Genomic DNA, 13772 nt, shown 5'->3' on the forward strand with positions numbered 1-13772 from the left:
TCAGATGAATTGCAATTAATTGCAAAGTCCCTCTTTGCCATGAAAATGAACTGAATCCCCCAAAAACATTTCCACTGCATTTCAGCCCTCACTCTTCATAACATTCTGGAGTATATGCAAATTGCCATCATACAAACTGAGGCAGCAGACTTTGTGAAAATTTGTGTCATTCTCAAAACTTATGGCCACGACTGTACCTACCTGTCTCTCCCCTCCCTCTCCCCTCTAGCCCAGGCGCTGGAGCGTATGAGGAGTCCGCCAGGTCCGAGCCCCAACCCCAACGTCCCGTCAGAGTACTGCAGCACCATCCCCCCCCTGCAGCAGGCCTGGGCTGCAGGCACCCTCAACTCCCCCCCGCCCACCGTCATGGTGCCTGTCTCCGTGCTCAAAAACCCTGGCAGCGATGGTACGTATGCAACCCTACATGGGCCGTTGTAGTCGCTAGTTGTGTAACCGTAGTCCCAAAAGCGGTAAACATCCTGTTACTCTCCATAGAATAGCTTATTCAGCCACAGTTTGGTTATGATTAAATTTTATTGTATTTTTTTCTGATTTTGTATTTCTTGTTTTATTTTCGGTTTGTTTCACATTTATATTAATTTTGACACTCTAATCTAAACAACAGTTGAAATGAAAGGGGAAGTGACAGAAGTTCCTGTCCCTGTGTGGTGCATGTGTCAGGTTGTCCTCGTGAGCAGAAGCGTGTGTGGTTTGCAGATGGCATTCTGCCCAATGGAGAGGTGGCCAACACCACCAGGCTCTCTGTGACCGGCAGGAGGGGCTCCCAGGAGTCCAGCCCTGTCACACCTGACCCACCTACGGTAAGAGGCATCACTGAGACACACGTATGTGGCTAGACCCCACACAGAAACACACATAAAGTGCACATACACATGTAACCTTGACACATACATACATTTATCTCTCTTTCTGTATGTTAATACGTCTATTCATCCATCTCTTATCCGTCTGTGTCCTCCAGGCTGGCAGCAGAGTGTCCCCTGGCTCTGCAGCGGTATCGGAGGGTGGTGTGTCGTCCCTAGTGGAGGTGGTGCGCCCCCCAGTGTCAGGACCCTGGGACTACAGCCTGCTGTGTGGGATGGGGGGCTGTGTAGAGAGGAGCCCCAGTCTGCTGCCAGAGGATGAGGAGGGTTTGCCACCTCTACTCATCATCACCGGAGAGGAGGAAGGAGGGGGGGATCTATTGGTGGAGGAGCGCCCCGCCCCCTGCCAGATCCTTCTCCTATTGGAGGAGGGAGGGCCGCGACCTTTGACCTTTGTCCTCAACGCAAACCTGCTGGTCAACGTCAAACTGGTCACCTGTGAGTTGAACACCCATCTCTACCCTCCTATTCTACCTGGGGTACATCTCAATAATGTGAAGTGTCTTCCTCTTGTATCCTTTCCTTCATCTGCACTGATCTGTAAAGACGGGACAAGTGAAGCAATGTAGCCTAGCCGATGCCTACTGGGGGCTAGCTTTCACCTGTCCAATTCTTTCAGATCAGTTCTTATTAAAGCAAAGTTGACAAGGAGAGAGTATTGAGATGTACCCCTAGGCCCATTCTAAAAACGAATGTGTATCCTGTGTGTATGTATCTCTGTTATTTTTATCAGATTGTGGTCGTAGGTGTTTTGCAGGCAATGTGTGTCTGTATTTGTCTGTGTATCCTCACTGTGTGTATGTCTACTGTGCTGTAGACTGCTGTAGGAAGTGCTGGTGTATGGGCTCCAGTGGTCTACAGACTGTGGGACAGAGGGAGATAGTGTTCATCCTGGAGGTTCTGCCAGAGGAGAGGGCTCTGCCCAAAGACCTGTTCACACTCTACCTCTCCATCTACCAGGACGCACAGAGAGGTAACACACATACCAGGACACCCACACACACACACTCTGCCACGCCACTCCATCTACCAGGACGCACAGAGAGGTAACACACATACACTCTGCCACGCCTCTCCATCTACCAGGACGCACAGAGAGGTAACACACATACCAGGACACACGCACACATACACACACACACTCTGCCACGCCACTCCATCTACCAGGACGCACAGAGAGGTAACACACATACCAGGACACCCACACACACACACTCTGCCACGCCTCTCCATCTACCAGGACGCACAGAGAGGTAACACACATACCAGGACACACGCACACATACACACACACACTCTGCCACGCCACTCCATCTACCAGGACGCACAGAGAGGTAACACACATACCAGGACACCCACACACGCACACATACACACACACACTCTGCCACGCCACTCCATCTACCAGGACGCACAGAGAGGTAACACACATACCAGGACACCCACACACGCACACATACACACACACACTCTGCCACGCCACTCCATCTACCAGGACACCTAGAAAGCCACACACACACACTGCCCACTATGTGTCTCTCCCTCCTCTCCTCCAGGGAAGTATGTAGAGGAGCTGGGCAACGTGGCGTTTACAGGTAGTTTCCTGGGGAGTAAGGAGCACGGCGGCGTGCTGTTTTACTCCCCTACCTTCCAGCCCCTGGAGGGCCTCTGTCTGCCCCCACAGCCCTTCCTCTGTGGTCTGCTCATCCAGAGGCTGGAGGTGCCCTGGGCCAAAGTGTTCCCCCTCAGACTGCTGCTACGGCTGGGAGCAGAACACAGTGGTGAGCCCCCAACAGTTACTAGCCTGTCTAAGTTCAGTGGGAATAAATACACTTGAGTATACAAAACGTTATGAACACCTGCTCTTTCCAACACTTAGACTGACCAGGTGAATCCAGGTGAAAGCTATTGATGTCACTTGTTAAATCCACTTCAATCAGTGTAGATGAAGGGGAGAAGACAGGTGAAAGAAGGATTTTTAAGCCTTGAGACAACTGAGACATGGATTGTGTATGTGTGCCATTCAGAGGGTGAATGGATAAGACAAAATATTTGTGTGTTTAAACTGGGTATGGTAGTAGGTGCCAGGCGCACTGGTTTGTGTCAAGAACTGCAGCGCTGCTGGGTTTTTCACGCTCAACAGTTTCCCGTGTGTAACAAGAATGGTCCACCACCCAAAGGACATCCAGCCAACTTGACAGAAATGTTGGAGTCAACATGGGCCAGCATCCCTGTAGAACGCTTTCAACACCTTGTAGAGTTCATGCCCAGACAAATTGAATCTGTCGTGAATGCAAAAGGGGGGTGCAATTAAATATTAGGAAGGTCTCCTTAATGTTTTGTACACTCAGTGTACACTATATATACAAAAGTATATACACTATATATACAAAAGACGCCCCTTCAAATTCGTGGATTTGGCTATTTCAGCCACACCCGTTGCTGACAGGTGTATAAAATCGAGCACACAGCCATGCAATCTCCATAGACAAACATTGGCAGTAGAATGGCCTTACCCGAAGAGCTCAGTGAATTTGAACGTGGCACCGTCATAGGATGCCACCTTTCCAACAAGTCAGTTGGTCAAATTTCTGCCCTGCTCGAGCTTCCCCGGTCAACTGTAAGTGCTGTTATGGTGATGTGGAAACGTCTAGGAGCAACAGCGGCTCAGCCGCGAAGTTGTAGGCCACACAAGCTCACAGAATGGGACCGCCGAGTCCTGAAGCGCGTAGCGTGTAAAAATCCTCTGTCCTCGGTTGCAACACTCACTACCGAGTTCCAAACTGCCTCTGGAAGCAACGTCAGCACAAGAAGCAACGTCAGCCGAAGAACTGTTCGCCGGGAGCTTCATGAAATGGGTTTCCGTGGCCGAGCAGCCGTACACAAGCCTAAGATCACCAAGCATCGGCTGGAGTGGTGTAAAGCTCGCCGCCATTGGACTCTGGAGCAGTGGAAACGCGTTCTCTGAGGTGATGAATCACGCTTCACCATCTGGCAGTCCGACGGACGAATCTATGTTTGGTGGATGCCAGGAGAACGCTACCTGCCCCAACGCATAGTGCCAACTGTAAAGTTTGGTGGAGGAGGAATAATGGTCTGGGGCTATTTTTCATGGTTTGGGCTAGGCCCCTTAGTTCCAGTGAAGGGAAATCTTAACGCTACTGCTTAGAATAACATTCTAGACAATTCTGTGATTTCAACTCTGTGGCAACAGTTTGGGGAAGGCCCTTTCCTATTTCAGCATGACAATGCCCCCGTGCACAAAGCGAGGTCCATACAGAAATGGTTTGTCGAGATCTGTGTGGAAGAACTTGACTGGCCTTGACAGAGCCCTGACCTCAACACAATCAAACACCTTTGGGATGAATTGGAACACCGACTGCGAGCCAGGCCTAATCACCCAACATCAGTGCCCGACCTCACTAATGCTCTTGTGGCTGAATGGAAGCAAGTCCCCGCAGCAATGTTCCAACATCTAGTGGAAAGCCTTCCCAGAAGAGTGGAGGCTGTTATAGCAGCAAAGGGGGACCAACTCCATATTAATGCCCATGATTTTGGAATGAGATGTTCGACAACCAGGTGTCCACATTTGGTCATGTAGTGTTCATGGTAATTCGCTTTAGAAGGCTATTCACTTTGACTGCTTTTCAAAGTCAAATCTGTTTTGATAGCTATTTCAAACCTAGATATCTGCTGTAGACTACTGCGATCATCTCTGCTTTCACTTTACTCACGCGCCCATAACTTACAGTAATGACATGGTGAAATAATAATGAAATTGTTACAACAAGTGTTTAGATGAATGTGGAGCCTGATTCTAATTACCTTAGTTTTTTTTTGCAGTGTACCCCAGCACTCTGGTCAGCGTCCGCTTCAGAGAAACTGTGTTCAGAGAGACAGGACACACCATCATGAACCTGTTGGCTGTAAGTACTGAAAACACACACACACACACACATACACATAAAGAATACAGTAGCTGGAGTTTTGTATTGTAAATCTCATGTATTTTAGAGTATTTCCTTTTCTTTTAGCAATTTGATCACTCTAAAACATTGATAATAACCATTCACATCACACTGAAGCCAGGCAGTAAATGTAGGTCTCTAGCCCTGATGTAAAGCAGAGTTAAGACCCGTCTCCCTGATCGTCTGTGATGATCACTGAGCCGTATGCTGTGCAGTGTGTTTTCCCGCAGGAGGCCAGCCAATATTGCTATATTGTAATTATTTCACCACTATGGCCTATTTATTGCCTTACCTCCCTTATCCTACCTCATTAGCACACACTGTATATAGACTTTTTCTATTGTATTATTGACTGTATGTTTGTTTATTCCACGTGTAACTCTGTGTTGTTGTTTGTGTCGCTTTGCTTTATCTTGGCCAGGTCGCAGTTGTAAATGAGAACTTGTTCTCAACTGGCCTACCTGGTTAAATAAAGGTGAAATAAATAAATAAAATCAAATTAGAGACGGAGGACAGAAATGACACACAGAGCTAGATCAGGTCTCCGATGGGAGACCATACTGCAGTAGTTTGGTTCCCTGACAGCTGTTGTCTGGCGGGAGGAGAGGGGAGCCTTTAGTGGTCTCAGGTGGTACAGTAGTTAGGTTTGCTGCCTTCAGAACACATGAACGAACGAACGTCTCTCACTCACTCACTCACTCACTCACTCACTCACTCACTCACTCACTCACTCACTCACTCACACACTCACTCACACACACACACACACAGTGTGTAATTTCTGTCCAATAATGACTTTAAAGAGATGTGTAGGCCACATACTATTAATGTCCCCAAAATAAACCGGTGACGTGTGTGTTGTGATCATCAACAGGACCTGAGGAACTACCAGTACAGTCTGCCTGCGGTGGGGGGTCTGAGGATCCACATGGAGATGGGCCACAGCTACATCGACATTCCCAAGAGCAGCTTCCCTGAGGTAAGACCAATGTGTGTGTGTCTCAGGGTTCCCAGGAAAACACCATTCTAAACAGCGCACATGATGCGAGCGGTTCCATAGCCTATGTGACAGAGATGAACATCTATTTTAGAAATGTTGAGAGGGAAGATCTAAAGATGCAACAACTAGCATGGGTTGTGAATAGGACAGGGGTTGTGAATATGACAAGGGTTGTGAATATGACAAGGGTTGTGAATATGACAAGGGTTGTGAATATGACAAGGATTGTGAATATGACAAGGGTTGTGAATATGACAAGGATTGTGCCTTTAGAAAACCGATAGAACATGATAAATACTGTTTTGAATGTCAATTGTTTACTGTTTTGAATGTCAATAATTGTTTTAAACAATTATGTTTAAATAGTTTCAGAAAAGCTGACTGCCTCCACTCAGATTGCCAGAAGGGTGATGTTGCGGTGCGCAACAGGCACTGGCCTTTCTCTCCGATCTAAACGAACAGTGCTTCGAGTATGTCAGGTTCAAGCCTTCAGACGTTAATATTAATTATCCTACATTATATTTGTGCAACATGGCTGGCGTTTAGCCTATATGTAATCAAAAGTCTGATAAAAAGTTCTGTACATTTTAAAAACATACACTTAAGTTTTTCTTAACAGAAAAGCTCAGGTTTTTTGGTTTTCAAATCGATTTTAATTGGCTATTTTGGTTAATGGCCTTGGTGCCCTAGCAGATGGCCTTGGTGCCCTAGCAGATGGCCTTGGTGCCCTAGCAGATGGCCTTGGTGCCCTAGCAGATGGCCTTGGTCCCTGGCAGATGGCCTTGATGCCCTAGCAGATGGCCTTGGTGCCCTAGCAGATGTTTGCCTTGGTGCCCTAGCAGATGGCCAATTGGTGCCCCTAGCCAGATGGCCTTGGTGCCCTGGCAGATGGCCTTGATGCCCTAGCAGATGGCCTTGGTGCCCTAGCAGATGGCCTTGGTGCCCTAGTGATGGCCTTGGTGACCTAGCAGATGGCCTTGGTGGCCTGGAGATGGCTTGATGCCTAGCAGATGGCCTTGGTGCCCTAGCAGATGGCCTTGGTGCCCTAGCAGATGGCCTTGGTGCCCTAGCAGATGGCCTTGGTGCCCTGGCAGATTGGGCATCTCTTGAAGGCCAATGGCCTTGCCTTGATTTATATTTGATGACTTTGACAGTGTACGTGTAGCTCTGCAGCACTGCGTCTCTCCAATAGCACCCTGGACAAGCTAAATATTTTGCGTACCTGACTATCTTTGGAAAAGTGGGTACTGCTTATCAGGGGGCAACATATGTTGTTGGAGGTGCATCTTGTTCAGTTTAGCTCAGAAAATTCCAACCTCGTCAATCTGCCGCCCTAGTGGTCCTCCTGCCTAATAGGAGGGCTGGTACTGTCTGTCATTCTGAGCACAGTTAAGCACCCAATGCAAATGGCTCTGGGAGTTTTCTCATACATCTGGTGATTTTAAATCTTGCCTGTCATTTGTCCGCCGCCAAATTTTCTTAACGGAAACCCTGGTGTGCATGTGTTTTTTTTGGTGCATTACTGTATAACTACACTACCGGTGAAAGGTTTTAGAACACCTACTCATTTAAGGGTTTTTCTTATTTTTACTATTTTCTACATTGTAGAATAATAGTGAAGACATCAAAACTATGGAATAACACATTGAATCATGTAGTAACCAAAAAAGTGTTTAACAAATCAAAATAAATATATTTTAGATTCTTCAAGTAGCCACCCTTTGCCTTGATGACAGCTTTGCACACTCTTGGCATTCTCTCAACCAGCTTCATGAGGTAGTCACCTGGAATGCATTTCAATTAACAGGTGTGCCTTCTTAAAAGTTAATTTGTGGAATTTCTTTTTGAGACAATCAGTTGTGTTGTGACACAGTGGGGGGGTATTCAGAGGATAGCCCTATTTGGTAAAAGACGAAGTCCATATTATGGCAAGAACAGCTCAAATAAGTAAAGAGAAATGACAGTCCATCATTACTTTAAGACATGAAGGTCAGTCAAAATGTCAAGAACTTTTAAAGTTTCTTAAAGTGCAGTTGCAAAAACCATCAAGCGCTATGATGAAACTGGGTCTTATGAGGACCACCACAGGAAAGGAAGACCCAGTTACCTCTGGTGCAGAGGATAAGTTCATTGGAGTTACCAGCCTCAGAAATTGAAGCCCAAATAAATGCTTCACAGAGTTCAAGTAACAGACACATCTCAACATCAGCTGTTCAGAGGCGACTGTGTGAATCAGGCCTTCATGGTCGAATTGCTGCAAAGAATCCACTACTAAAGGACACCAATAAGAAGAAGAGACTTACTTGGGACAAGAAACACGAGCAATGATCATTAGACCAGTGGAAATGTGTCCTTTGATCTTGAGTCCAAATTGGAGATTTTTGGTTCCAACTGCCGTGTCTTTGTGAGACGAGGTGAGGGTGGACGGATGTTTTCCACATGTGTATTTCCCACCGTAAAGCATGGAGGAGGAGGTGTTATGGTGTGGGGGTACTTTGCTGGGGACACTGTCTGTGATTTATTTATAATTCAAGGCACACTTAACCAGTATGGCTTCCACAGAATTCTGCAGCGATACGCCATCCCATCTGGTTTGAGCTTGGTCCCACTATCATTTGTTTTTCAACAGGACAATGACCCAACACTGACCCAGGTTGTGTAAGGGCTATTATACCAAGAAGGAGAGCGATGGCGGCAGGTAGCCTAGTGGTTAGAGCGTTGGACTAGTAACCGAAAGGTTGCAAGATCGAATCCCAGAGCTGACAAAGTAAAAATCTTTTGTTCTTCCCCTGAACAAGGCAGTTAACCCACTGTTCCTAGGCCATCATTGAAAATAAGAATTTGTTCTTAACTGACTTGCCTAGTTAAATAAAGATAAAATAAATGTAAAAAAATATATATATATTAAATGGAGTGCTGCAATAGATGACCTGGCCTCCACAATCCCCCGACCTCAACCAAATTGTGATGGTTTGGGATGAGTCGGGACCGCAGAGTTAAGGAAAAGCAGCCAACAAGTGCTCAGCATATGTGGGAACTTCTTCAAGACTAGTGGAAATGCATTCCAGGTGAAGCTGGTTGAGAGAATGCCAAGAGTCTGCAAAGCTGATATCAAGGCAAAGGGTGGCTATTTGAAGAATCTCAAATATAAAATATATTTTGAATTGTTTAACACTTTTTTGTTTACTACATGGTTCCATGTCTGTTATTTCATAGCTTTGATGTCTTCACCTATACATTGTAGAATAACAGTGTTTTTATAACTTTTGACCGGTAGTGTATATGTGCGTTTTTTCTAGATGCTGAAGGTTGTGAATGCGTCTAACGAGCATGTGATCAGTGTGGGTGCCGGGTTCAGCTCAGAGGCTGACTCCCACCTGGTCTGTTTCCAGAACAACGAGGGCACCTATCAGACCCAGGCCAACAGCCAGCCTGGCAAGACACGCACAGGTCAGTAACAACCCAGATTGCCCACTAGAGGTCAGAATAAACTGTTTGTTTTTTTTGCTTCAGAAACCAGGGTTGTGTTCATTAGGGCAAAATCTAAATTGTTTGCAACAGAAAATGATAAAGAATGTTTCTTATTGGACAACTATATGTAGCCCACCCCTGTTTCAATCAGTGTTTTTTTCTATTTGGTGGATAATGAATACGTCCCAGATATGAAGCAGGTGTTTCTTTTGGAGTTGTGGTCTTGACTAGTTGAAACATTAAGTAGTCCTTGCTTGTCTTTCTGTTTGTTAAAACATATTATTTGTAATTAAATGAAAGAATATACTTGATTTGTGTCCTTGTCTTTTATCAGTACCAAACCAGAATTCAAACTAAATCGGTAAATCTGCTGGAATTTTATCTATGATATTGTGTTATTCTAACCAGTGTATTATTGTGTTATTCTATAGTGACGGGGGCCAGCTTCGTGGTGTTCAACGGGGCTCTGAAGGCCTCGTCAGGCTTCATCGCCAAGTCGAGCATCGTGGAGGACGGCCTGATGGTTCAGATCCCCCCAGAGACCATGGAGGCCCTGCGTGCCGCCCTGAGGGGGCAGACTGACTTCCACATCCCCTGTGGCAAGGCTGACGGAGGGGAGCTCCGGGACAATGTCACCGTCCGCTGGGTTGACTGGAGCTCCCCTGTCAACGCTGGGTAAGGGATATGATACACACTAAAACGTACAGACTCATATACACATAATGGTGATCTTCTCCCTGGTGCATGATTGGTCAATTAATTAATTAATGTGTGTATGTACCTGTAGTGTGACCAGTGGTGTAGACAGGAAACCTCTGGAGGGGGTCCACAGTGTGAGGATGCAGCAGGACACAGAATTTGAGTCGGACGGACGCACCATCAGGTGTACTGAGGTAGGACACAAACACACAGGTCATACATACAGACATGGAGTTCTGTTCACCTTCTGATTCACATCTCTCTGAAACGCACAGTTGTAAACACACACATTCAGTCACTCAAACCTGTCTGTCTGTACCTGTCGAACGCCATCCTTCTGTCTGTCTCTCCCTCCAGGTGTTCTACTGGCTGAAGACTCCAGACATGTCCCTGTCTGCAGTGCTGTCGTCCTGCAATGTGTTCCACAGGGAGATGGCTGTGGCCAGCTGTAGTGCTCTGACCCCTCACCTCTCTGTCCTCTCAGCCAGCGGCATCAACTCCCTCGCCCTCAGAGTCTCCACACACACTGACATGGTAACTAATGTACTAACACACTGTAATGCTATGAATGGGTATCACTTTGTGACAAATGTATCTGTGAACAGAGCTATAAAAACTTTTGATTGATCGATTGGTTGATTTAATATTCTAGAAACGAGACCCACTGGAGCCAAACAAAACTGTAAGGATCTTAAGGATCTTAACTGAAGTGTGTGTGTGTGTGTGTGTGTGTGTGTCAGGTGGAGTACCAGGCCGGTTCAGGAGGCAGGCTCCTACCCCAGCGCTATATGAACGAGCTAGACAGCGCTCTGATCCCCGTCATCCACGGAGGTTCAGCCAGAGTACCACAGACAGCCATGGACATGGAGTTTATCTTCTACATCACACACACTGTCTAACACACACAGTCTCGCACATGGAAACACAAAAAATGTTAAACACTGTATGTGCCATTACACACACACACACACACACACACACAGTCTGAATGTCTTTTCTCAGAGTAAGAGGCTGGAGCTCAGAGGACCTTGGACAAACTGACTGAACCTGAGTACACAAACAGCCAATCAGGCTTGGCTAATAACTGAACTAAAGACACACGCCGCCAATGGCAGGACATTCCCACAGAGTCTCTCTCTGAAGGCCTTAGAGAATAGAGATGTAGGCCTTTGTTCCAGGATGGACAGTGGAGAAACTGGAACAGTGACATAGCTTTAAGTCTGAGAAACATTATGAATGCTGCTTTAACCCACGCGGCCAAACACTTAGCACAAATAACAACAACAATCCCAAAAAGAATCAACTCTCCTGAAACTGACTTTTCTCATCTCTTCCTGCTCTGCCTTGACTTCTTGTTGGCATCTGTCTGTCAGCCAGCCAAGGAACACCTTGATGAATGTTTCCAACCGACACTGTCAACAAACTGCTTTCTTTTCTCTACTCTTCTTTCAATGTATTTACTGTATATTTAGAATGACCACATGGTAAAACAATGATGAATTATATTGAAGTTACTTGATTGACAGCTGTATGCCAAGCTTGTGAAGAGCAGCATGACATGAGACACTGATGTGCTTTGTAGAGGTTTCTAGATAAATTGTTATTTGAGGATGTGAACGCTATTTTAGAATGAGGAAATTCTAGAATGGCGTTTTGAACTTCCTCTCTCTTCATCGGCAGAGTGCAGAGTCTTGTTTAGCAGACCAGTGGTCTCTCCAGTTGTGTGTTATATGTGGGGAATTCTCTGACAACCCTCACTGTCTCGTCCAAATCTATAGAAATTATATCAAACTTTTTTAAGCTTAAAGTACTATTTTTTTTGGAACCGTTACTTAAATGGAATCGATGTTCGTATTTTTGATAGGACGTTAGCTTGCTGAGTCACTTTAGCAGGTGTAGTGCAAATAAGGCCTGAGGAGCAACAGAAAAAAACGATGGTCAAGAGTTTCCCCTGATGAGGAACACTGTAAAAGTATTAAAACTTCCCTTCATATTTTGTCTGGCCTGAGTTATTAGCTGCCCTAGAAAGCCTTGAACCAGCCAGACACATTCTTCAACAATATCACCGATACTGACTGATGTTATTGATATGGTCCAATCTTATTGATGAAGGTGAGTGTTAATGTAACATTGATCTATATAAATTCCTATTGATGCATATGATTGACGTTGATTGACCATTGACCATATCTTCATTTCTCATCCTGTTGTGTTGTGGCTCTCTTAAAACCCTCTAGAGTCGACATAATAAGTAACATCAAAAAATCCCCATCAACATCCTTCAATTTAAACTAGAGATATCTGATATCTCATTCCACCGCATCCGCCTATGGCGGCCTTCTGCGTCTGCGGTGAAAGATGGCAGAGCTACAGCGGTGTTTGTCAGACCATGAGACATCCCAAAAATCAGTCTCACGAAAACGTCTGTAACGTCCGAACGGTTTGCCCACTATGGAAGAGGGAGACTCTCAAACACGATGGTGTTCTCTGTATTGCTCTACGGGACTCGTCTGAAGGTAACAAGCAGTGGCGACCCCAAGCGTCCCAAATTTGTAGCAAAAAAATAAAATAAAGTTTATGCTTGCCTGTTTAGCATTGTATTTTGACATTAATACATGTCACATATCAGTTTGCAATCAATGTAAAAAAAAAAATATATATAGATCATTGAGTTAATAAAGCTGCATACAAACATGGGTTCGACTCATTCATTGCTGTATGTTCCTATCTTACAAAATACTTAGTTATACATGTTTTTCGATGTTGTGGCTATAGTAATCGGCTATAATCGAAAACATCCTTGGGAGGTCCCTACCCCATTGAAGTTGAAATGTAAAATGGTTAATGGTAGGGTTATGGTTGGGTTAGGGTGGAGCACCCTGGATTTAGCCTCAAATCTAATATGAAGTCCAAAATCCAAGATGGCTGCCATAATACCATCTGATGGAGGTTAAAACTATTCTATCGCGCCCAGAAACCTGCTCCTTTTACACTCTGTTCCGAACGTACTAGACGACCAGTTCTTATAGCCTTTAGCATACCATTATCCTACTCCTTCTCTGTTCCTCTGGTGATGTAGAGGTTAATCCAGGACCTGCAGTGCCTAGCTCCACTCCTATTTCCCAGGTGCTCTCCTTTGTTGACTTCTGTAACCGTAAAAGCCTTGGTTTCATGCATGTTAACATTAGAAGCCTCCTCTCTAAGTTTGTTTTATTCACTGCTTTAGCACACTCTGCCAACCCGGATGTCTTAGCCGTGTCTGAATCCTGGCTTAGGAAGACCACCAAAAACCCTGAGATTTCCATCCCTAACTATAACATTTTCCGCCAAGATAGAACTGCCAAAGGGGGCGGAGTTGCAATCTACTGCAGATATAGCCTGCAGAGTTCTGTCTTACTATCCAGGTCTGTACCCAAACAATTCGAGCTTCTACCTTTAAAAATCCACCTTTCCAGAAACAAGTCTCTCACTGTTGCTGCTTGCTATAGACCACCCTCTGACCCCAGCAGTGCCCTGGACACCATATGTGAATTGATTGCCCACCATCTATCTTCAGAGCTCGTGCTGCTAGGTGATCTAAACTGGGACATGCTTAACACCCCGGCCATCCTACAATCTAAGCTTGATGCCCTCAATCTCACACTAATTATCAATGAACCTACCAGGTACAACCCCAAATCCATAAACACAGGCACCGTCATAGATATCATCCTAACCAACTTGCCCTCCAAATACACCTCTGCTGTTTTC

At 45.6% G+C, this 13772-nt stretch overlaps 1 protein-coding gene across 3 annotated transcripts in view; it reads left to right on the forward strand.

The window, feature by feature from the left end:
* Positions 1-12015, forward strand: part of LOC111961843 (zinc finger FYVE domain-containing protein 16) — a 41939-nt gene extending 29924 nt beyond the window's left edge. Inside the window, exons 5-16 of one of the 3 annotated variants that reach the window (XM_023984422.2) lie at positions 230-406; positions 682-845; positions 983-1322; positions 1702-1857; positions 2441-2665; positions 4728-4810; positions 5727-5831; positions 9152-9302; positions 9755-9998; positions 10111-10216; positions 10380-10556; positions 10763-12015. In XM_023984422.2, coding sequence (XP_023840190.1) covers positions 230-406; positions 682-845; positions 983-1322; positions 1702-1857; positions 2441-2665; positions 4728-4810; positions 5727-5831; positions 9152-9302; positions 9755-9998; positions 10111-10216; positions 10380-10556; positions 10763-10921 — 2087 coding nt within the window. In that variant the 3' untranslated portion in view covers positions 10922-12015. The remainder of the gene's footprint in view (positions 1-229; positions 407-681; positions 846-982; positions 1323-1701; positions 1858-2440; positions 2666-4727; positions 4811-5726; positions 5832-9151; positions 9303-9754; positions 9999-10110; positions 10217-10379; positions 10557-10762) is intronic. The other 2 variants (XM_023984423.2, XM_023984425.2) reach the window with 2 other exon arrangements.
* Positions 12016-13772: the final 1757 nt, after the last annotated feature.

Source organism: Salvelinus sp. IW2-2015, linkage group LG4q.1:29 (assembly GCF_002910315.2).
Source record: "Salvelinus sp. IW2-2015 linkage group LG4q.1:29, ASM291031v2, whole genome shotgun sequence".
Classification (NCBI taxonomy): Eukaryota; Metazoa; Chordata; class Actinopteri; order Salmoniformes; family Salmonidae; genus Salvelinus; species Salvelinus sp. IW2-2015.